This window comes from Meleagris gallopavo, chromosome 3 (genome assembly GCF_905368555.1).
Source record: "Meleagris gallopavo chromosome 3, MGAL_WU_HG_1.1, whole genome shotgun sequence".
NCBI lineage: Eukaryota > Metazoa > Chordata > Aves > Galliformes > Phasianidae > Meleagris > Meleagris gallopavo.
In genome coordinates, this window is record NC_139406.1 from 906,596 (window position 1) to 931,062 (window position 24,467).

A 24,467-nucleotide genomic window follows, 5' to 3' on the forward strand; every position below is an offset into this window, starting at 1 on the left:
CAGATTCTGGGAGGTAAGTAACAGAAATAGCTGCTGCCATGGGATATGCTGTAATAATGGTTCCCACCATTCTCCTAAGGCTTTGGATGACCTTCTGAAAACTATTGCAGAATATAAGTTTTATTAGATTGTTGAGGCTGGATGTGGTTGTGGTTCTAATGTAACATTGGCTTAGTGGGCACTACTGGAGGAAGCTGAACAAGATGATCTTAGAGGTCTTTTCCAACCTTAATGATTCCGCGAAGTAGACTCATAAAGCTGAGTTAACTCTCTTATCTACACTAATTTATCTCCATAAAAATGCAGAATAAAAAGAATAAAGATGCAGCGGAAAAAAGGGCGCACATGAAAGAAATGAGTAGACAGTGATAGATAAATAAATGAAGATGTAAAATAAGAGAACTAGCTATTTTCATCAAGTGCATAATAAATGACAATAGAATCTAGCTCATCATATCTTTTACAGGTGTTTTGTCATGAGAATGGCTTTGTCTAGACTGTGGAAATATACACATAAGGCCAAATTCTGTGTTTTGCTGTGAGCTTGTTCTTTTTATTCCAGAGAATTACCATCTGATCCTTAAGAAAAAGTTTCTGTACTTGTTTAATAGCTTGCAGTAAGACATACATTCAGTGAAAAGAGAAATATATTTTAATGGCTGTTGATCGGATGTAGTAAAGAATTAAAATATTGTTGAAATGTATTTTCCATACTTTTTATTTTAAGAATAACTCTTGGTGTAAGTCTTTTCTTCTTTTCAGAGGCTTAGTTTGTTCAATTTACTCCTACTGCTGGCTTAAAAAGAAATGTTGATGGTAGAGTACATGGAAATTGTTGTAGAAATATAAGCAATATTGGATTCCTCTAAAGTTGTTTTTCATGCCCATCCCCCATTCCTCCCCAGTTTTTTATTGTGGAAAGCACACTTGAATTTTCGGGAATAGGAACTCAAGACTTGAGAAATAAATTATCTGAGAGAGATGGACATAAATAACTTGGCTGTCTTAGTTTTTATTCTGTTTTTTTGTCTTGGTGACTTTAGTAGCACCCAGAGAAAGATTCTCAGCTCAAACCACTTGTGCCTGCACTACGCGTCTGAGAAATCTTAATAATTTGTAAGGTTATCCTCTGCGAGAGCAACAAGCTGCACTTGAACAAAAGGAAGCTGTATGTGAGTTCTACAAAGGGAAAGCTGGCTAGGAAGCTGAGATGCTACTCAGTGTAATACTTTTTTAGCTGAAAGGGCACCATGCAACAATTACATGATTAGTTTAGAAGTATTCAGGAAATTGTTGCTTCTTGTACATCTGTTTGCCCAAAGAATAACTTCAGTCATCTGTGGTGCATACAGAAACACTGACATGTAAATTACAGTCATGGCTCCACATCAATGTGTATTTACTGTAGAGCTTTTGAGAGGACCTCCTAGTGAGGAATAAGGCAGTTTCCTTAATTGATGAGTGGATGTAGCAACAATCACTCCTGTAATTGATTTGCAGATACACAAAATGGAGCTGAAAACCTTGGAATGGACTCTTAAATAGTAGCCAGCTTAGGTTTTTTTCAGAAATAGTAAATTCATAATTTCTAGAAATTTATTTCACCTAATCATTAAATTCTTTCTGCCCCTCATTGGAAGCTTTCCCCTCCTCATTGCAACCATGAAAACAGCAGAGTCTGTGGGGATGGATGAGTTGAAGGAGTGGAGATTGCTCTGACAAAAGTGAGGGAAAGTAGCTATCAGAAGAGGCAGGATCTTACCTGCTGATGATAGAATAATTATTCTATTAGTAGAACACCTGTTATAGGAAGGTTGCACCTCTCTGCCGGGCTACTTGACAAATCCACTGTGATCACAGGGGCTACAAAAGATGGTCACTTCGGGGTGAGTAAGAAGGCAAGGTCTGAAAAGCAAGATCAGCAACCTATTTGACATCCTATTTTCCTTCAAATAATAGACATATGTGATAACCGAGCCACCATCATCAGCTGTAACTGCTGTCATTATCTTAAGAGAAAATACTTCTACTCTCAGTCCCCAGGCAGTGGAATGGTTACTTCAGGGTCTGCTGGCAGAGTAGTGGGTGGATATCCTTCAGTGTTCTTTGTTACATGAGAGTGGCAAAGCAACACAAAACAAAGGCCTTTTTTTGTCTTGCTGTGGCTACTGAATGTCTGGTTGGGTGGGAATCTCTAGAGGAAGAGCTGGGACCTGGGAGTTCCATACAAACAAACATGCAAAAGAACTTCTTTACATTAAGGCTGATGGAGCAGGTGCCCAAAAAGGTTGTAGAGTCTCCTTCTATGGAGATATTCAAGACCCATCTGGACATCTACCTGCGCAATCTACTGTAGGATACCTGCTTTAACAGTTGGATTGGACTCAGTCTTTTGAGGTCCCTTCCAACCCCTGCAATTCTGTGATTATTTATTCTGCCAACAGCAGAAATACCAAGAGATTCATAAAGGGCTTTCCTCCTTCTGAACAAGTCTTATGAGGAGTGGCTGAAGGAACTGAGATTATTTCTTCTGGTGAAAAGGAGGCTCTGGGGAGACCTTGTATTTCTCTACAACTTCCTGAAAGGAGGTTGTGTGAGGTGGGCACAGCCTCTTTTCCTGAGTAACTAATGATAGGACTAGAGGGAATGCTCTTAAGTTGTGACAGGAGATGTCCAGCCTGGGTTTTAGGAAAAAATCCTCTGAGGTGCTGGAATGGGCTGCCCATGGGGTTGGCGGAGTCACCATCCATGGAGACGTTCAAGAAAGATTTATATGTTGTACTAAAGGGCATGATTTGGTGGGGAAATATTGGTGATGGATGGTTGGACTGGATGATCTTGGAGATCTTTTCCAACATTGATGATTCTATGATTTCTGCAGGAGTTTTCACTCTCCAATTGATCATGTAGCATTTGTTTATTTTAGTGTTGGAAATAGCTACGTGTCTTATAGTCCAAGTAGTTTGGGTATTGAAAATTATTTTAACTGGGATGGAACAGGCAGAAAAATCTCTTGCACAGATGCTTCTAGTGGCCTATCCATCTAAGGCAATCAAAGCAAGCCAGTGGGGGGGATGTCTAAAATGACAAGATTTTCTAGAAATGTGTATCATGTCATGACATGACACTGTTATAGCCTGTGGCCTTTACAAGTATGTGCTAAAGAAGCATGAACAGGTGATTCTTTTTAAAGCTGCATACCACAATGTTACTGTGAATCATGCACTGCTGTTATTTTTCTATCTGTAACATAAAAATCTCAGAAATCTCTTATCTAGAATCTGACTTTTGTCTACTAAAGGCTATTACAGGGTACATTACACTAATTTCAAGATGCCTAATTCAAATGAGTTCAAAGTAGCTCACTTGAGTTTCACACCAGACAGAAAGTTTTCTTAAAATGACCTAACTGCTGAGCTCGTCTAAGAAGTTTTATGATCTATATACTTTACATACAGTTTTACTCATAATTTCATTTGTTCTCTCTGAGAGTTATTGCTTTTATTGATTTTGTTTTTGTTTTTGTAGTTTTGACAGGTTTGCTTTATTAGAGTAATCAGGTCTTTCCATCACCATTCAGAGGTCAGCAGACTATTTTGCAGGTTTAATTTCACTTATTTTTTTGTGCTGCACTGGCCAGAACACCTGATACCTTGGTACTCTGATAGTACAAGCACAGATAACACTGTTGAAAGTTATGCCTTCAGCTAATGCTCTACATACATGGTCCCTAGGTCTGATCTCTGAGTTGAGCACTTCTTGACCTAAGAACAGGATTTGTGGGTTATATTTTTTATTTTAAATATATGTACACACATATATGTCATCTTTTTCATAATTACAAAAGGAATAAGCTCTATTCAGGTGATCAGAGCATTCTGGGGCTATAAAATACTTTGGTTTCCCACTAGCAATCACAGGTGTCCAATTTTTGGCTTTCCTGGGCTGCATTCAGTGAAGAATGTCTTAGTCCACATATTAAAATATATAATAGTGTATTTAAATAAAAAAATATATATTTTATTATTTTAAAATGTAATAAGAAGAGGACAACACAAAACTAGTGGATTGGACACATACTCCTGATTGAGATAGCATGTTCTTTTTTTCCACATTTTCTCTTAGCCACTGACTACTTAGACATTCCAGGTTGGATAGGTCTTCTCTAGTGAACTAGTTTACTAGAATCTCTTAACTGGTGGAGAACCAAGGAGAATCTCCATCCTTTATTGGATATGGTGAGGAACACAAGCACCAAAGTTGAGGAAAAGACTGAGGTGCTCAGTGCCTTCCTTTTTTTCTGTTTTAATAGCCAGATCAGTTATCTTCAGGGTACCACATCACCTGAGCTGGAAGATAGGGATGGGGAAAGAATAAACTCCCCATAATTCAGGAGGAAACAATGACCTGCTACTCTACCTAGGCTATCACAAATCTATGGGGCCAGATAGGGTCCACCTGAGGGTACTGAGGCAGAAGTTATTGATCAGCTGCTTTCCATCATTTATCACCAGTTCTGATCAAGTGGGGAGGTCCTAGATGACTGGAGACTAGCTAATGTGAAGAATATTGGCATTAGGAATAGACAATTTATTTCTAATTTTCTTCTTCCCCAAAATTTCTTCAATCTCCTGATTTGAAAATAATGCTAGATGTTTTCTATTAGCTTTACCATGTAGTTACTTTCTTTATGTTGAAGAACTGAATTGACTTGCATTACTCATTTTTTTAAATCAAAATCTGTTTTGGACATTCCATTATTTTATCTGGAAACCACAACAGCTATAACTATCTTTAATTTTTGAGTTGTTCTATTTAGATAACATTAGTACTTGTAGTTTTCTGAAAATTACTCAAACCTTCAAAACTTCTGTGGTTAAGGTCTAACCCAAATCCTTTATCAGGAACTTCACTCAGGGCATCATTTAAGGACATAAGAAATTGTGAGCAGTTTACCTCACATTGGTCAATGAGATTTTTTTTCTTTCAAATGACTCTCAAACACAACAATTATCACATTATGTTGTTCATCTGCTCAAAGGCAGACCTCCATCTGTACCAGTAGGAATGAAACTTTTGAGTGTTAGTTCTTCCTGACAAAACATACAGGAAAACAACCCTGAAAGTAATAGTTCCTATTTTATTTTTATTACCATATATTTTATTATAATTTTATTAAAAAATGAATAATACTTTATTATTGTTGTTGCTCATGATGTTGGAGGCAGGTGTTGGTGATAGAACACGAACCTTCCCACAAATATCCCATTATATTTTATTGCTGTGTGACAGATGGTAGCAAATGGGCAGCTTCACAAAATGGTATCTGACACGAAAGTGCATATGAAGCAAAGGTGTGGAATTGAATTCCTCCATACAGAAGAAAGTCTGACCACTGACATTTGTCAATGCTTGGCTGAACGTTTAGGGAGACCAAACAGTGGATGTAAGCACAGTAAAGTGGTGAGTGGTACATTCCAGCAGAGGCAACAACAGGTCATCTCAACTAGTGCAGATTTTTATGACCACAGCATGCAGGCTCTTGTCCATTGCTGCTGAAAACACATAGTTAACAGTGGTGACTATCTTGAAAAATAGTGTTTCGTAGCTGAGAATGCAGTTTATCAAATAGCATTGTTGTGCCTTTTTATCTGTTGTATTTTCCATGTAAATGAATAGGAGACTTTACTTCCAGAGTCGCTTATGTACAAATGCTTTTCTCCTCCCACCTGAAAGAGGGATCATAATTTGACTGCAGTAAAAGGTTGCGTAGCACCTGTCCAGTGTCAGCTCCAGAAAAGGAGCTTTCTACAAAATGGATGAAAATTGAAACAGACTTGCAGAAAACCCCTCAGTCACAGCAGTCTTCATTACAAGTTCCAATGTCCAGGGTGAATTCTACAGAACATTTGATTAAATAATTTCACTGTCACTCCAGAGGAAAAAAAAAAAAAAAAAGAATTACTTATTCAAATATTTCATTTCACAAACAATTCAAAGTACCTGATACACTCCACATACCCTCACCTTAAGGTTAAGAGAAGTAGCTGCTTATGGTTTAAGCTGACAGACAGCTCAATACCACACAACCACATGCTCACTCCAAGCCCATGAGAAATGGGGAAGAAAATTAGATAAAAATAAGATTCACGGGTTGAGATAAAGACAGCTTAATAGGAAGAAAAAGAGGGGACAATAATAAGAATAATTGTAAAATAATACCAAAAGAGTGATTTGTGATGAAAACTACATGCTTATGTTTTAGCTGTTGCAGAGCCGTGCTTACACTAAGGACTTTTCAGCAACTTATGCTGCTCTGCCAATGAGAAGCTTAAGGCACACATGCAGCTGGGAGAGGACAGAATCAGGACAGTTGATCCTGGCCAAAGGGATGTTCCTTTAGCTATATAACATCATGCTGAGCATGAAGAGCTGGGATAAAGAAGTAGGAAGAAAGAAACACTCAGAGCGTTAAGATTTTCTTTGGAAGCAAATGCCAAGAGTGATGAACCCTGCTTTCCTGAAGATGTCTGAACATCTGCTTGCTGATGGGAAGGAGCAAATGAATTCCTCATTTTGCTTTGCTTGCACATGTGGCTTTTGCTTTACCTAGTAGAGCAGCTTTGTATCAACTCGTGAGTTCTCACATTTTTACTATCAAGATTCTCTTCTCCCATCCTGCCTGAGAATAGTGAGTGAATGATTATGTGGGACTGAACTGCCGGCTGGGTTAAACAACCACAAAGGAGTAGAGAAAATTAATAGTCATCTGCTTAATACAAGCAGGTGTTCAGTTATAAAAGACAAAGAAAGCTACCTCAGCTGATGTAATAGGATGTAATTCTTCATATATCATTCTTACCTGGCAAACCATACTTACATGAATAAGATTTAGTGAAGCAAAAAATTTTACAAGATTTTTATGACCATAGACTACATGGTCAAAGTCTATGAGGGATCTCTCCTTACAGCAAATTCTCCCCTAATTTTACATATTATAGTATATTTACATATCGGGACAAAGCTCCTGGAAAGGCTGTCAGAAAGTTGCTGGATAGCTGATTTGACGGAGTTCAAATGAATCTATTTACAGACACAGGACAGGGGGAGATCCTCAGAGTGTAGCAACTGAAGAACATCGTCCATGGAGAGGGACAGCATAACATAAATTTTAGCTATTTGATGAGGACACACATCAGATTACAGTCCCAGATCTCTATTTATTTTTTTTTTTAGTGCTCTTAATTCCAATTAAACCACAGATTTCAGAGTTTTAATCAGTATTGCTGACTGAAGAAAATGGCTAAATTTGTAAATAGAAACTAGGTTTCACAGAAGTTAATAGTATAGACTGGTACCTGATTGTAGAGCTGGCATCTGATAGCAGCTTTGCAGTAATACATACACACTTCATGGTGGAAAGAGAGAACTCAGACATGTAAGGAAAATTGTTAGAGTGCTAGAGTAACATCTCTCTCACATAAAAAGAGATCAAAGGCATGGATAATGAAGACTTTTGATAAGAGATAAATAATTGCACCTTTGAAAATATCTTTTCACAAAAATAGTTACATTTTTTTATGCCACAACTTTACTTGAATATGAAGATTAATTTCCACGTTTTATGCTTCATTTTCAAGCAAGACTAATATCAACTGTGTTTATCACCAACTAATTCTTAATTAGGAATCTGAACAAAATCAAAAGGTAGCAAATTGTCCCCAGCCCTGGAGATATTTAAGAGAGATATGGACACAGCACTAACAGACGTTGTTCAGTGACAGGTCAGACTAGTGGCTAAACTTCATGATCTTAAAGGTCTTTTCCAACCTAGATGGTTATATGATACAAATATCAGTAGTAAGTAAATACTTATTTCAGAAATAGTAATGCAGGAAATCAGATAGTAGGCAGTAGATAAAGTAGCCTTTAGCTGGTTTGGAATCACACGAGAAAAGTAGCATTCACAACTTAGTAATAAAGAAGGAATAGCTTGCCTCTTTCCCACATTCAGCAGTCACTGGAAACTCCCAAGGAGAGCTGCAAGTAAAGGTGCTTCCCTTGCAGCTGCCAGCCCTTAAATTAGGTTAGGAAGGCACTGACCCAGGGTCACACAGGTGAATTGCTTGCACCTGTGCTCTCAGGGCTGGCCACACCCCTTCACCTGGTGCTCAGTCACTGGTTCAGGCCAAGACCTAACAGTTCCCATACAAGAGATAAATGAATGTGATTAATGAATGTGCTTGACAAACATGAAGCTGTATTTACTACTATCCACGTACTAAATTACAATTCTGCTCAGCTGTGGTAAAAAAAAAAAGGTACCATTGCCTCTTGGCACAGAGAAGTACAGGAGCACTAAGATTACCATCTACTCTTTTCTCCAGTGAAACACATGTAACTTCTGAAATTATTGGCTGCTTATAGTAGCTTATGCATGTGGCACAATCATAATTTTTCAGGATTTATGATGGCTTAATTCAGTCATTAATATAGTAATATTTATACCTTTGGTATTTAGCAAAAAAACTGTCAGATTTTATGGTCTTGTGAAATCTAAAATATTGAACACTGAACTTCTGTCAACAATTCATATCTAATCCTGATTACCAGCTGATTGCACAAGTCTTTGTTTACATAAAATAAACAATATAAATTAAATACAATGCAAGAGATTTATTTCAATACTTACTCTTGCTATATACCAATCCACTGAGATAGCACAAGCAAAAATAATAGAGGGTAGTAAAGAGGCAAACGATGATGAGAACTGCAAGGAGTATTGAAGGTATAAAACACAAACAACCTAGAGCAGTATATCACCAGCAAATGACTATATCTATCTACATATGTGAAGTGCTTGATTGCAGGAAAGAAACAGTACAAGGAGCATATACAGCTGTTTTCAGTTGCTATTAGATTTGACTCAACTTTGTTAAGGAAGGGGAACTCTAAAAAGGTCCTAGAATAGAAAGGAAATGCTGTTACATAAACTGTACCATGCACAACTTTATTTTGTTTATAGGAGCTTGGGTCCTTTTAAGGGGACCACTTATGCAAGTCTCACATTAATCTCATTTTGAAAATATGGGAATGAAGCATACTTCCACTCTTAGGATGATGTTGAACAGCTTTTGAGCTGGAAAAGTCTGAAGTGAGTCTGCATAGAGAAATTCATAGATTTTTTGTCAGTTCTACCCTTTCTTTTCTAAAATTGCAAAATGCCAGAGGTAAGCTAGCAGCTCAATAAATCAGATAGCACAGTACAACCTGTTCTGGTTAGAAGTGTTACATAAAGATTGTGAAGGATGCATTTTGTTTCTATTCTTCTACATCATCAGTCTGCTTCAGTATTAACTGCTGTACACTGATGCAAGAAGACATTTAAATTAGAACTCTTTGTTAAAATGCAGATGAATTTTGAATAGGTAATGAAAAGGCACATACAGCTACACTAGCTAAGTCACAAGCTGTGGAACTGCAATCCTCTCACAGCTTGATTTCACAGCGTATCACCTTACAGGATTGTACCAGAAGAAATAGTTTTTCTCATTCTGTTTAGTTAGTTAGTAGAAAATGGAAAGTGATACAGATACTTCCTCTCTTTCTCCATTTGAAAGTCAGTTTTCTGTATTTCTGACGTGAACGCAGTCTCTGAATAAAACAAACCCTTCATTCCACAAAGAATCTACAAAATCAAAGCAGATGAAACAGAAGAGCTACAAAGCCTGAGTGGTCTTAATTAAGATCCACTGAGACCCTTGAGATGTAATCACTGATATACTGCATCTTACAAACATTTACTCATTACATTACTGAGGAAAAAAGAAATCCTCTAGATTCCCATATCAACAGACAGCACACACATCAGAGGTTATTCATTTGTTGTCAAACTGATACTGTTGTGTGATATAATCTATTCACTTAGTGTATTCATACATATATCAACTTAGGAAATACATGGAGCTCTGAATTACATTTACTGTACAAGCTAGCCAGCACTGGCAAATATATATTTGGATTGAAATATATCAACACCTGTGGGAGCATTTTCTTCAGATTTGCCCACTTTTAAGAGTTGCAAGCAATGAGTAGGTTTCCAGAAATCCTACAGAAAAGTCCTGGCAGTACATGCTCTAAAGGGGAGAGCACCTAGAGCACCTTTCAAGGCATGAAATAAGGAGGAAAAAAAAAAAACAAAAAAACACTAAGTGTCAAAGCTGACTGAAATTCAGAGGAATCATGAACTGAACTCAAAAGGAGTTGGATCAGTCTAGAAATGGCTACTCATCTGTGTGAAATTCCATGTAGCGTTTGTCTCTTGGCTTCTATTTTTTCGGGAGTCAACTCATAAATATTTTGGAAAGTTTGGAAATCTTCCTGTTTATATCAGTAATTTATTTACTATGCACGTCGCTTTTTTAACCTGTTTTATGCTCATGAATTCTAAGATCTATGAATCTGTTTACAGTAACATTGCAGTATTGGACTGTACTTCAGACTATGATATTATTCACTTCACAAATATATCAGGTCTCATGTCAAACTGCTATTCATTTTATAATGAATTCATACCTTTGCTTCATACGCACTTCCATGTCAGACACCATTTTGTTAGACTGCTCCTCTGCTGCCATCTGTCTCATGGTAACAAAATGTAATGGAATATTGGTGGGAAGCTTCAACCTCTACTGACATACCACCAACACCTGCCTCTGATGCTGTAGGCCACAAAAATAAAATAGGAGGCATGTTCAGAACAGCCAAACTACATTCTCGCAGTGCTCCTAGGCCATTCTGAAATCTAAACTTACAGTAGACGTGAGGTAGAATGTCATGCTTTGTTTTGAGTTTGCTAGGCTTGAAGTCTTCCAGCTTTTATTACAGTGTTCTATGAATTACTGAAAAGCATATTCCTCTAGTATGGTTGTATGTGTTTCAAATTACATAAAATTTTAAATGTAATTACAGAATTCCAATATACCCTGAAGATTACAAGGATGATCTCCAGTTTGGTCCATCTCTTGTTAAGCCTGTAATTTCTTACACCTCCTCTTGATAAAACTATTCTTCTAAGTATTTTTCAGTTTTCCACGCCATCAAGGTAAATAAATTTAAGACAGACTGTTATCACTAATAGAGAAAGCCATTAGTTCTAATGCCTATTCCAGAGAGCTGAGCACACTGAGACAGATCATTGGTCAAAAAGAGGTGTTTAAAACTCTGCATCATAAGTACAGGTAATCAGCTGTTGTAAATCATTGCCTTCACCTAAGAGCCTGATAGCAAACACTGACAGCTTGTACTTAAGCCCTTTCCATTTGCCTTTGGGTTACAAAGCAAAGCACAAACTCTGTAAAGCACATCATTCTTCATGTTATAGGTCCCCAGTATCAATGACTTCCAGTGGCTTACACCCAGATATGTGTCTCAAGAAACATTCATGCTATCTGTAAAGCAATTTGAGATGGCAACTCAAGTAAATGAAGTAAACTGATAAAAAATACTATTTTCACTTTTCCTACTTAGAATAGTTTTACATGACAAGGTTTGGGTAGCAGGGGACTGCAAAGATATCCTCTGAAAGCAGAGCCCAGCAGCTACACCATGTCAGATCAGTGCCAGCTCCATGTTGGCTGCAAAATTGATCCACCACTGGCCAGAGCTGAACCATAAGTGATGCTCATTGCACGTCTGTGAGCATAGATTTAATAAAGGAGAAAACTGCTGTGCAACAGCAGCTAGTAGAGAAGAGTGAGCAATATGAAAGAAACAGCCCTGTAGATGCTGAGATCAGTGCAGATGTAGGATAGGAGGTGCTCCGGATGCAGAACAGAAGTTCAGTACAGCCCATGAGAGGCCCAAGGTGGAGCAAGCTGTCCCCCTGCAGCCCATGGGGCACCACGGAGAGTAGATTTCCATTTGCAGTGTACAGATCAGTCCACAGAATAGGAGGTGGATGTGGCCCGAAAGAAGCTGCAGCCCATGGAAAGCCCCCGCAGGACCAGGCCCCAGGCTGGGCTGCAGCTTATGGCTGGAAGCCCATGGTGGAGCAGGAGATCTGGCAGAGCAGTTACCCATAGGGGCCTCAGCTGGCACAGTGTGCTCCTGAAGGACATATACCATGGTATGAACCAGTGTGGGAGCAGTGCTTGAAGAGATGCAGCCTGTGGAAAGCCCATACAGGATACGTTCAGGAAGAATGGCATCCTGTGGGTGAGACCCCATACTGGAACAAGGGAAGGCAGTGACCCTTCTGGAGCAGTAGAGACAAAGTATCATAAACTGACATCAGTCCCCATTTCCCTTTACTACTCCAAGGAATGAGACAAAGGAGGGTAAATGAGGCAAGCTGTTTACAGTTTGCTCTTAGTTCTCACTGCTCTGCTCTGTTATTTACTAGGCAATAAATTACATTAATCTCCCTGAATCTGTTTTGCCTGTGACAGTAATTGGTGAGTGGTTACCCTGTTGTTATCTCAGTTTGTGAGCCATCCTATATTTTCTTTCCCCATTTTGTGGAGGAGGGGCAATGAAAGAGTGGCTGTTATGCAGAAGTGCAGGTGTTTTTGCATAAGAGACTGATCTTGACAAACATACACAGAAACAAGTTAATGTTCACCAGTTTAATAGAGAGGTACTCACACTAGTGGGGGCAGCTGGCTGGTAGAGTCCCCAGCAAGTCCTCATTACACATGGTGGCAGGCTGGTGGCACCACTTAGTACAGTGGTCATATAAATATATACATACACTCTAAATGGTCATGTGGCATCAGCCTGCTGGCTGTTATATATATAAATACACATACATATGTAACAGCAAGAGATACAGGAAGATTGCATATCAAAATGAGGAAGGTCATTCACAGAAAGTAAGGATACTTACAGCTGTAGAGCAGTATACCACAAACAAGTTTCTTGTATATTGTCTTAGTTTCAGCTGGGTTGGAATTAGTTAGAGTATCTGGTGTATAATCAAGTATACAGATGTATAATTGACAAGTACACAGAGAAGTTAGGCTGGTCTTTAGAGAGTGTATAGCTGGAAAGGGATAATCAGAAATAAATGGAAAATCTTCCCCATGTCCTAGGCTCACAGATAAAAACTCCAAGAGGAGCAACTGCCAGAGAAAGACCCTTCCTCAGTGGCAGTCAGCCCTTAAGCGGGTCTAGGAGAGGTGAAGCCAGGCTCCACCCCTTCTGGTCACACAGCTGAATTGCCTTCATTGTGCTTCTGCAACTGACTCAGTGCTTGCCTCAGGTGATCAATCAGATGTTCAGGCCGTGATTCAATATTTCCCATACATCTGGTACGATGCTAAGTTATGGTTCTGGGAGAAGAACAAAATTAATAACACAGCAATGTTTATAGCAGTCCACTGTAACACGATGGTGCAGATACTCAGGATACCATGATCCTTGGTATTCCTTGGTTATAACCATCCATATGGCTCACAGTTCTGCCCATTGGCTACTCTGACCATCCCCCTCTTCAGCAGAGGTTGTTTCAGTGGAGGGATGGTATGCTCTCCACGTCCTCGGATTACTCTTACTGGACTCATCCGTACAGCAAACATCTTCAGGAATGGGTTATTTCCCTTCTTGAATGGGTCTCTTCTCTGGTAGAGTAACCATTGTCTCTTCTGGTGCATCACTGTGATATATCACTGAGCCTAGGATCTTCTGAAGCTCTTCATTCAGTGGTGACAAAGAGAGACTATTCCTCTGGCTGGGATAGGCAACTCATTGTGTCACTGTCTGTGCTTGGGCTGCTCCTGTCTTTGGAGCGTGGGTCAGATCTTTCACACAGCCATGAATTGATATGGTCATTTTAACCACAACCTTGACTGAGTTATTGGCTCTACTGTATGTAATGCAGAATAGGCAGCCAATAACTGTTTTCCAATTATACTATACCTCCCTTGTGCTCTGTGCTAGACCTGAGACTAGAACCCAGCTGGGATTCAAACAGAATCCATAGACCCCAGCCAAACCCGTCCTGAGTTACACGGCTGAAAGTGTGGGATCGGATGTATCCAGCACTTGGGCCTGTTTAACAGCTAGTTTTGATTTTTAGAAGACCTCTTGTTCCATTCTCTCCCCATCCCATATTTGGCCTTTCTTTGTGAGTTGGTATAAAGGCCTCAGAAGCTGGGCTAAGTGAGATATAAAGGAGTGCCAGTATTCCAATTTACCCAAAAATTTCTGCAGCTGCATTGGCATGTTAGGGACTGGGAACACTTGAACGTCATCACAGTGGTTAGTAGTCTGGTCTTTCCTGACCAAACTACACTCAGAAAATTCACTGACAGGTCCTTGTACCTTCTGGGGGTTTATAGCCCACACTTTCTCTTGTAGACAAGTAGTCAATAAATATACTAATGCCTACAACGAGTCAGATGTCAGCAGAAGACCATCAATGCATGGGAATACAAGAGAACTATTTGGAGCAGCAGATGTGAAGCAAGATAAACAGTATGAGAACCAAAGACACATCTAGAAGAAGAGAAAAAGCAAAAGGAATGGCTCATGGCTCTGACTGGATAAGCGCCTGCATGCATGGTTAAGGAGTGTTTGTGAAATACTCTGTTGATATGTAAAGGTGGATGGGAAAGTTGTAAGGGCAGATGAGAAAGCTAAAAAAGGAAACTTGTTAATGTATATAAGTGATGTGAGAACTTGTAATAAAGGATTTGGATCATTCACATCTGAGTCTGTGCATCAGATGCTGCATCAATATAATGGTATAGTTTTTATGTTTTGGGGATATTCCAATCTGCTATGTTGTGTGCCACTAGGTTATGATATTATGCAGGTGAGTGCAATACCCTTGAGGCAGGACCTGAAAGGTCTACTGCCTGCCTCCCCAAATAAATGCAAACCAATCTTGCAATTCTTCATGAATGGGAATACTGAAGAATGCATTTGCCAAGTCTAGGACACAGTGGTGGGTTTCTATCATCCTACTCAATGTGCCCACCAGGGAGGCAATATTGAGGATGGCTGCATGAGTGATTTATTTAACTTTATTTAATTCTCTGTAATCCACTGTCATTCTCCCTTTATCGTCTGACTTTCGTACTGGCCATATGGGGAAATTATATGGGCTATGTACAGGTCTTCCTACTTTTTTCTAGTTCCTGCACAGTTTCTGAGATTTCCTCTTGCTGCTTCGGTAGTCTATACTGTTTACTGCTGTTAAATGAGTATGGTTCTTGCAGGCAAATAGGCTCATTTCTCACGTGGCCTCTTAATATTGCCTGCACCACTCAGCTACTAATACATCTCTCTCTTAGTCTGAACATGGTCATCTGGAGAGTCAGACCCCATAGTATATCTATGCCCAGTATATACTCTGGGACTGAGGCAAATAGAAATGTTGTAATCCCCAGGAGAGAAACATCCAATCCCCATCTTCAACCATGCCTGTGTTATGGGAATAGTCTGTCCCTTGAACCCACCAATCATCACCCTTTCTCTATGGAATTTAATTGGATCACCATAAATAAACAAGGTTGCTGCACCCGTATCTACTAATGTCATTACTTTCTGTATGTTTTTTTTGGGGACCTAAAAACAGTCAGTTCAACATAGGGCCTCTGGTCCCATCTGGGGTCCCTAGGTACAGGATCGTTGGCATCCCCCATCGCACAACTAACTATGCAATTGCCAGTTCTTTTTCCACAGCTGGCTCAGGTATAGTGGCCAATATGTATATGGTCCTAATTCTGTGGCTCTTAGTCCTTTGTCTTTGTCTTTACTGTCTTTGTCTTCTTAAGATTGTGACATCTTCAAGACAGGAACTATTACACTCAGGATAATTGTTTAGCACACTGTGATTCTGATCTCCACCTCCAGTTATGTACGTACCGAGATTAATTCAGATAATTAATACAGTTACATAATGTGCCGAGATTTATTCTACAGAGAGTTTCTATTTAAAGTATAGGCACGGATAATCTTTTTGCTAAAGCAAAATGTAAGTTAGCCTCTGTGAAACTTACGGAATCCTTGAGAAATGTTTTATATTAGCCTGTACTTCTAGAGCCTGAATTTCCTCCAACAAACTTGATCTGGATTCAACATATGGTCCATTTTCATCTGAGTGGCTCTTAACACAGCTGGAGTTAGCAGTAACTTCTGTACATGATAAGACAGGTCACACCAGGGCACTTTTGCCAGTTCTTCTATCTCCCAAATTCAGGAAGAGTGTTGAGTTTATGAGGACAAGTACTCCTGGTTTTGGAACTTTTTATTTCAACAGCATCAGTTACTGCTTCCTATAATCAAGGCAACAATACCAGAGTTGTACTGTTAGCCTGATATTACTAGCTCAGAAAAATTAGGATTTTTTTCCTGCACTGCAGAGAAAATTTGAGCAACCTTTCAGCTTGCTAGCTTTTTTTCTACCTTTTCTGTAATATATAAACTTCTGTATGTACAGTGACTTTTTAAGCTTGTACACGTATACAAACACTACAGACCATCAGGTGCTTCATCTTTTGAGGTATCTCCCCAGTTTTCCCTGAGGAAGACTCGTTGTCAGTTGAACAAATATGATTTTATGATAAATCTGTTTGACAGTGAATATCTCCTTAAGGCATCAAAATGGTAGTAGAGTTTCCCTTTTATATTTTGTTTTGAAATTTTAGGTTTGGGCAGTTTAATCATTTGAACCAAGCCAGATGGCAAATATTCTCAAGGGAAAATAACTACATTACTTTTGGATATAAATTTTCTGAGATGAAAACATTTTAATGGATCAAGACCATAAAAAGAGAGTTAAACATGTACTGCAAATGTTGTTCTAATTCTCAAACGTTTTTAAGGCATATATTTCCCATTAATGATATGAATTGACTGTAGCACTTTTCACTCAGCTCCATAGTCTGTCAAGTAAATTTTGTCATTATATTGGTTATTTTAAGATGGAATCAGATTATTTGGTTTTCAGATCTCACATCCAAATCAACAGACATTTAGAGGCTAGTTAGGAGAATGTAAGTGGGAATATTAGGAAGAAAAAAAAGTGCAGTCTGGCTTTTTAAAATGCAGAATTAATTGCATTATGGACTAAGCTGCATTCTTTTGTTTTATTTCATTTTTGCTTAATTGGCTTTGTTTGCTCTCATGTATTTAATGTTCTTAAATTTTCTTGTTACCAGGACTATTAAGACATAGTATGCCAAAAACCTTTGTCAGACTCAAATAGAAGTGTTAGGAGCTGATACAGATGTACATCTATGCTCTTTCCAATACTCACATAAATGGTTTCTTGCTCTTTGCTAGAGATTTCTTTATTATTTTTAGGGTTTTTTGGAAAAAAAGTCTTAATTGGCATATTTGACCCTTGTCCTATACAAGGACAATACAACTCCTATGCAAACAGTATAACACGTGTTTGTTTTTTTTTTCTCTAATGAAAACCCTGCTGTTTCACTAGTACTTTCCTAGCATCAGAAATATTTGTAACCTATCACTGTCCTTGATTTCTAAACTATTATCCTGCTGCATAAACTGACAATATATTGTGTGCTATATAACTGTATTGTTCAGTCTTATAATCTACTGAATACACTGCGTGTGTATCCAGAGATATTTTTCTTCCTTGTGCAATTAAATCAAAATTATTCATTATTTCAGGTCCTACACTTCACACAGATGGAGAAGATACACTAATTAATGACCACAACAGAAGCATGAAAAATTATGTAAATCATTTTGACATTCTTATGTTCAGTTTGTGAAAATAAATATTTATAAAGTGGATTTATAAGAGCATTTTGCTAGAAGTATTATAGTTTAGTTATTCCAATATGTTTTCAAAATTTTACTGCCAGTACTTCTAATCTGCTGAAGAAGAGCAACTATTCCTAAAGTAATCTATTTCTGTTAGCAATAAATAAATAAATAAATAAATTGTTGAAAGATAGAAAAGAAATGAGAAGAAACTCAGCAAATACACTGCCAATGTGACTGTAAAGTTCTGGTATTTAGCCAAGGGCTTTATAAAGTAGCTTTAGTGCTCAGATCGGTTCCTAAAAAGAATAAAAATTGCTGGCAAAGTTTTTCACTTTAAAATAATTTGGGAAACATTAGAGAGTCCAGAAAAGCTGAGATTCACGCACTGCTGACAGGAAAATTAATTGCAATCACCTCATAAATATTGTACTCAAGACAAATCTCTCTTCTTAAGGGGAAATAAATGGAAAGCCACTTACCCTCAGTCCTGATAAAGTAACACAGGTTCTGTTTGATGCAGATTCTATAAGATCTCAGTAAACTGTGACTCTTATTATTAGTTATCTTTAGAAATGACTGTCAAAATCAAACTCAAGTCTTCCCAAGCGAGTCTTTAAAATCTGTGGGCTGACTCCAGCCAGGTAGCCCTGAGCTACATTCCCATTTCAGAGCCCCATTAGGAATAATTACTCCCTTTGAAATTTGTGCCAGCAGTTCCTTCAGTTCTGCTGGCTCAGAGGTTGTGACCCCGTCACACTCATCTCCAACATTTTGTCCTAGATATGTCCTAAAAGACTGATAATCAACAAACAGTGATACCTCTCTGTTTAAGTAAAGAGAAAGCAAGGCATCTACATACATGTAAAGTTGGTTGGTCAACAGCTTCATGCCTTACAGAAAGAACACGTTTGATATTGCAGAAAGTAGTGTAGTTTCATTTCATACTAAGTCTACATTATGGAGCTAGCCAAAGCTTGCATAAACAATTAAATAAATAGTTGTATTTTTCTCATTCTTCTTTTCTCTCTTTATTGAGGTTAGAATTTACTCAGATAGTGAATGATTCATTTTGAAATTATTGTGTAACTTTTATCACTTCATTCAAAAGTGGATATTTACTTGAACTAAACGGCTACAGCTAACTCAAATCTAAGCCTGTTTCTATTCATTTGGAAGAATAATTTCATGTGTCACTGTCTATCTTTTCAAAACTAGTCCACATACAAATTCCCATGGAAAAAAAAAAAAAGTGGTTTGTTCAATTCTGACATAGTATGTATATTTGTTCTCACAGCAGTTAACCAAATATAAAATACCCCTGTGAAAGCCCTCTTCACCTCTATCTGACTAGATCTGTATGCAATATTTTTACAGAAGTATGACCAGACAGACATGCTTAATCACTTTTATTAGTTCATCTCCTAGCAGTATTTTGGTTCAGATGCTGTGTTCTCGAAGATAGCTGAAACATGCTGAAGTAAGATATGAGCCTCCAATGGGTTTATGATCTGGATAAACAGGTGTGTTTGTGCATCAGATATTGAGTAGATATATCGTTCACACACAATCGTATACAAAAGATTGCACAGTGGAGTTTCCATAGAATATGCATCAACTGCATATGCCCAGCTGGAAAATATCAATATGCAGCTCTAACCTCTCAAAGCCAAGTGGAATACAGTACCAACCAATGTGACTGCCAACAATTTAGAGCAGAGTTAGCTCTTACCTAGCTAGCTCTAAGAGGTTGGTGCCTATGCTATGACTATCTAGGATCTGGAAAAAGGGTCTTTTCCCATCTCTATTTCCCAAGTATCTTGGCACATTTGGTGTTGACCAACATGCTCATCATGCATCATTACTATCTGTGCTCTTTCCAAATTCTCTGCTGTGATTTTACCTAAACTAGTAGCCACAATGCTCCGGAGCCTCTGATACACTTAGTACACCATTCCTCCTGTACAGAAAGTCTGCTTCTCTTATCGTATCACAGAGCTGTTTTGGGGTCTCAACTCATTCTTGCAAAATTCTGTTAGATAACTGGAAATGCAGATTCTTTAATTCACATTAAATAGTTCATACCATATCCTACAGTACATCTCAGAATTAAACATCACACACTCTTACATATTTCAGTCAGAACATCTAAAGAGCTTTGTTCTTCTTGAATTCAGAAGTAATGGAAGTCTATAATGTCCCTCATCCTCCCAACTCATCCGAGAAGCAAAGAAGAATTTTTGTTTTCCCATTGAAACTAAGACACTGCAAACTCAGGTCAGGATCTTTCAGTCTATGAATGAGGAACCCTCACATCTTAGGTGATGACAGCTTACAAAAAATAATGCCCATCACTTAATGCATCATTATCTCTGATTCCTGCTGCTTAGCAAAATTTGTACTTCACGTTAGCTTCAAAATGATCCAAGCAATTTATTTGAGTGGGTACGTATCTGCCACCAGGATCTACAGATGACGTTTGGATATGCAGAGACACTACCACCTACACCAGAGAAAGAGAGGGATTATTCTAAGTTTCATTTCCTGAGGCAGAAGATTTCTCTGCCATGATCAACGTATTGAAATCTGTAAGCCAGGCCAGCCTGAAACATAGAGAGTCTTCTCAATTCGAATGGGAATGCTACATAAAGGCTAAGTAAAGCTTATTTTCAAATATCCTTTTAGTCTTAGAAGGATCACAGATTCAAACCCCAGCCTTTTGTCTCCAAGAATGGGGCTGTCTGATACAGTCTGGTGAAACTCCTTGCTCAAACTCTTATGTCCCATGGAACTACATGTTTTTGCATATCTTCCTGAATGCAAAAAAAAAAAAATCCCCCATACTACTGAAGTAAAGCTGGCTGACTTTGCTGGATGCTTAGGAAGGTCATCAATTCTCTTCTAACCTAAGCATCATTAGGTTTCAACCACTATTCTAATTCTAGGAAGGAAATGCACCAGTTATTTTCTTTCTATCTTAATCTCCGCTTATTTTCCTCTGAGACTCAATCATAACAGAAAATTAAATTCCAACTACAAAATGAACCAGATTCTTAGTCTTAGTCCTAGGTATGATTTTCTTGGAAAAGCAGACTATTGGGAAAAGGTAGATTCATACAGTATTAAATAACTACTAAATCCCTCTAACATCACCTATACTTTATAGGTGATGTCAAAGATCCAACAGTTACCATTCTGGCTCCCTATTAACGCACAGAGCAGTTGAAAACTGGGCACCATGGCTGCTTTTTCCATTACGAACACAAGAATTGTTTCTGAAGACTTACAGATAAATGCACCAAATTAGTGAAATCTTTTTGCACACACAGTTCCAAACTATCTGCCCTATATAAAAAAACCAGTGCAATACCCTATTCCATGAGAGAACACAAAAAAAGATTAAACTACACCCTACCCCCCAGTTTATGCAAGAAAATCCCCTAATCTTTGAATCTTACATTTCTTATGCTCTTTGAAAAGTTCACACTAGGTTTTATTTTAAATTTGAACAGAATCCATCTAAGTACGACATTTTTTTAAAGAACTCAAAATGCACATCTAGTAGTATGATGTAATCAGCTTGAAAGTTTCTTCTCCATCTATTTCCTAGGCCAGTCTTTGGATGGCTCATGCCTTTAAGATGACTAGTTGATCATTTGAACTTAGTTTGAAACAAGCGTCAAGAACTTGTAGGAAACACAGCAATAGCTGCTAAAGGAATAGGTTTGTGAAAAAAGCATTATTTTTTTTTAATGCAGTTTCCAAATAAATATTTTGCTATTACATTTAAAGTAAAGTGAGAAGAAAAGTTTATGCAAAATATCAGTAATTGGAAAATTATTTGATTTTGGCCACACAAAATGAGTTGATGAATCTGATGAATCTTTTTTCAAATGAATGCTTTTATTTTTGATCATTTTTGTTGATCACAGGTTTTTGTGGACCAAAACATTTTAATATAGAGATCCTTAGAACATATTTCACATTTCTTTTACAAAGAGTGATTTTCCATTAGCATCCAGAGATTGAAAGAATATCTTTTGAAAAATACATACGAACTTATGACATTAATCATTATACCATATGAGGTAATTTTTTTTAAAAGCCAGTGTTTTCACCCCTTGTAAAAGGGTGTGAACACAAAACAGTGTATCTACACTTGTTATTTATGTATTTACATATAAACATTTTTAATACAGGGAGTGCTTCCAATTTGATTCAGACCTGGTCATTAAACAGCAGACAAGAATCTTAAAAGAGAGAATCTAACTAGGATGTGGAATATCATTCCTTTGACATTCAAGCTATTTGTCTGCATACTGTATAACGAACAATTACTTGTAACAGACTTTATTTGCTTATAATGGAAGGGCTTTTGACTGGAAGGTATTTTGCAAAATGAAAAAAAATATATATAATACAAACAAGGAATTTGTTTTATTTTGGGCATATGGCATTTATTCAAATTGTTACACTGGGATAGCTTTATAGAATAAGACTTCTGAGTTGATTTTTCTTCTCTTTCCTATGTCTGTTCCAAGTTATGTTCATATCTCTTTGATATCCATACTTCAATTCCCACACTCTTCACAGGACAAAAAACAAATTATGTACATAATTACCCTCTAAAAGGCACCTCAATCAACATCACATCTTTATATTTATTTGAACGATTTCACTTGCACAGATTAAAGTGAGAGGAGGGAGTATACAGTGAATTCAAGTCATCAACTATAATAATAATAAAAGAGAAAAATAAATGGTCTGCTATATGAAAGTTTCTTCCCTTATAATCGATCATTTTCCTCTCACAGATTTTCTGTAAAGTAAGATCTGTATTCCTTCCAGAGTTTGTTTGTAAGCCATACAACTTCAACTGTGCTCAAATACATTTCTTAAGCTATTTTATAGTGCAGCATTACTTTTTCCCCTGTTGAACTGGACACATTAATTGTTCCTTTTGCCAAGACAATATTTCCAGTACTTGATAATGTTGTTTTGCACTAACTTTCAGAAGAGGTTGTCGCTTAGTTACACATCCATGTTCAGTTTCTTTACATCTGTGTAACAAGGTTCACAGATAAACACCACAAGAGTTCTGCACAGAAATTCAAGAGATAACACCTTACTCACAGATAATGCTACACTGTGTATATACACTTACACACAGTTCTGCAAAACTCGGTTTACCAACTAGCTTTACCCATGGGAAAGTAACTTTACCTCTCTTGCAGCCAAGGGGCCCACTTACCTGGGGACTAGCTTAATCCTGAGAAATGCCTGTGAATTCTATGGTTATGATACCCAAAAACAGTGAAGTCTTTGCACCAGGAACACCGATGACCAACCTCAGAAGCACTGACTTTTGACAGAAGCAAGCAGTTGTTTGTTCACAGAAGCATAATCTCTGACACAGCATCTCACAGGTTCCATTTACGCAGATCTGAAATTTTTACGTGGCTTCTTTTTTCATCCTTCTTTCTTAGTTCATTGTTTTTTTTCCTTGAAGAAGGAAATGCTAAAAATAAAGCCACTGGGAACAACTTACACTAGGATATCACTTCTCTTACTGCACCATACTACCAGCATTATCATGGCACATGTTAATATGACTGGAATCAAGATCAGAGTTACAAGAATTTCATCTGGCGGATCTTCCCAGTGAACGTTGTCCAAAGTACAGTTTGAAAAGTACTGTTTATGAATTCCAGTGATAAAGCTCTCTGCAAGGGGGTTTGGCCAGAAGCAGCTTGCATTGTTGGCTTCACGTTCTGTGCACTGGGTAAAGTTATTATAATACCTAGGAGAAGAAGAAAATGAAGTTTCAATTGAACACGTACATATGTTACACACACAGAAACAAAAAATGAGTACTATCTATGTCAGTGGTTTATAGGCTGGTTCAGCCTGCTTCTGCAACTAATGGGGCAGGGGGACCCATGAACCCATGCTCTGGGATAGGGAAAGAGGGGAAAAGGGGAAAGGGTAGGGAGATGAGCCTAAAAACAAAACAGCGTCAATGATCTGAGGAGGAAAGCTAATTTACTAGAAAATATATCCAAAGGAAAGATAACACGATATGATGCAATATAGTGCAATTCAATTGGAATTGAAGCTAAAAAATCAAATAAAATGAGAGAAAGTGTCCAAAAACCAAAGATCTTACTCTAATGCCAAAAGTGAGATGAGCACACACACTGCTGGGATGAACAGAAAGGGAAAGAGAGATGTCTCACAAACTGCAAACAGTTTTTATCTTTCCCTCTGAATGGGAAACCGAAACACAAAATCTTCTGGAGCATATAGTTCTTCTTCTCTTCTCAGAAGCAGGTACTTGGGAATACTGACAGTCCACAGAACTGGAGCATTAACTCTTTAACTCCCAGTACACTACATGATGTTACGATGTGGAGTACTGATAACAAAAATCATAAAACCATGATGTATGGAAACTGTTGAATCAGAGCCTAAACCACTGATTGATCACCTGGGGAAAAGAACAGGGTCAGCCCTGGGAGCACAGGTGAAGGCAATTTAGCTGTGTGACCAGAACAGGTTGAGCCTGGCTGCACCTATCTTAGACCCTTTTTGCAACTGAGGAAGGATGGTTGGAGATCCCTCCCTTGTGGACTCCTTTCTGGGAGGCTAGATCTTTGGAGACCGGTGAGAACCTTTCCTTTTGTAATGCCATGTTATCTGTACTAGTATTTCTGATTATAACGCATGAC

At 38.0% G+C, this 24,467-nt stretch overlaps 1 protein-coding gene across 6 annotated transcripts in view; it reads right to left on the reverse strand.

Annotated features, from left to right (window-relative positions):
• The window catches only part of RAMP3 (receptor activity modifying protein 3), a 110,329-nt gene that overhangs the window by 50,249 nt on the left and 35,613 nt on the right, over positions 1-24,467 (reverse strand). For 4 of the 6 annotated variants that reach the window (XM_010708227.4, XM_003204674.5, XM_010708228.4 and 1 more), the window contains one exon: positions 21,622-23,539. The exons of 1 other annotated variant lie outside the window; for it this stretch is intronic. In XM_010708227.4, coding sequence (XP_010706529.2) covers positions 23,284-23,539 — 256 coding nt within the window. In that variant the 3' untranslated portion in view covers positions 21,622-23,283. Of the gene's footprint in view, positions 1-21,621; positions 23,540-24,467 lie in introns of those variants that run through there. One more of the 6 variants, XR_002112855.3, reaches the window with a different exon arrangement.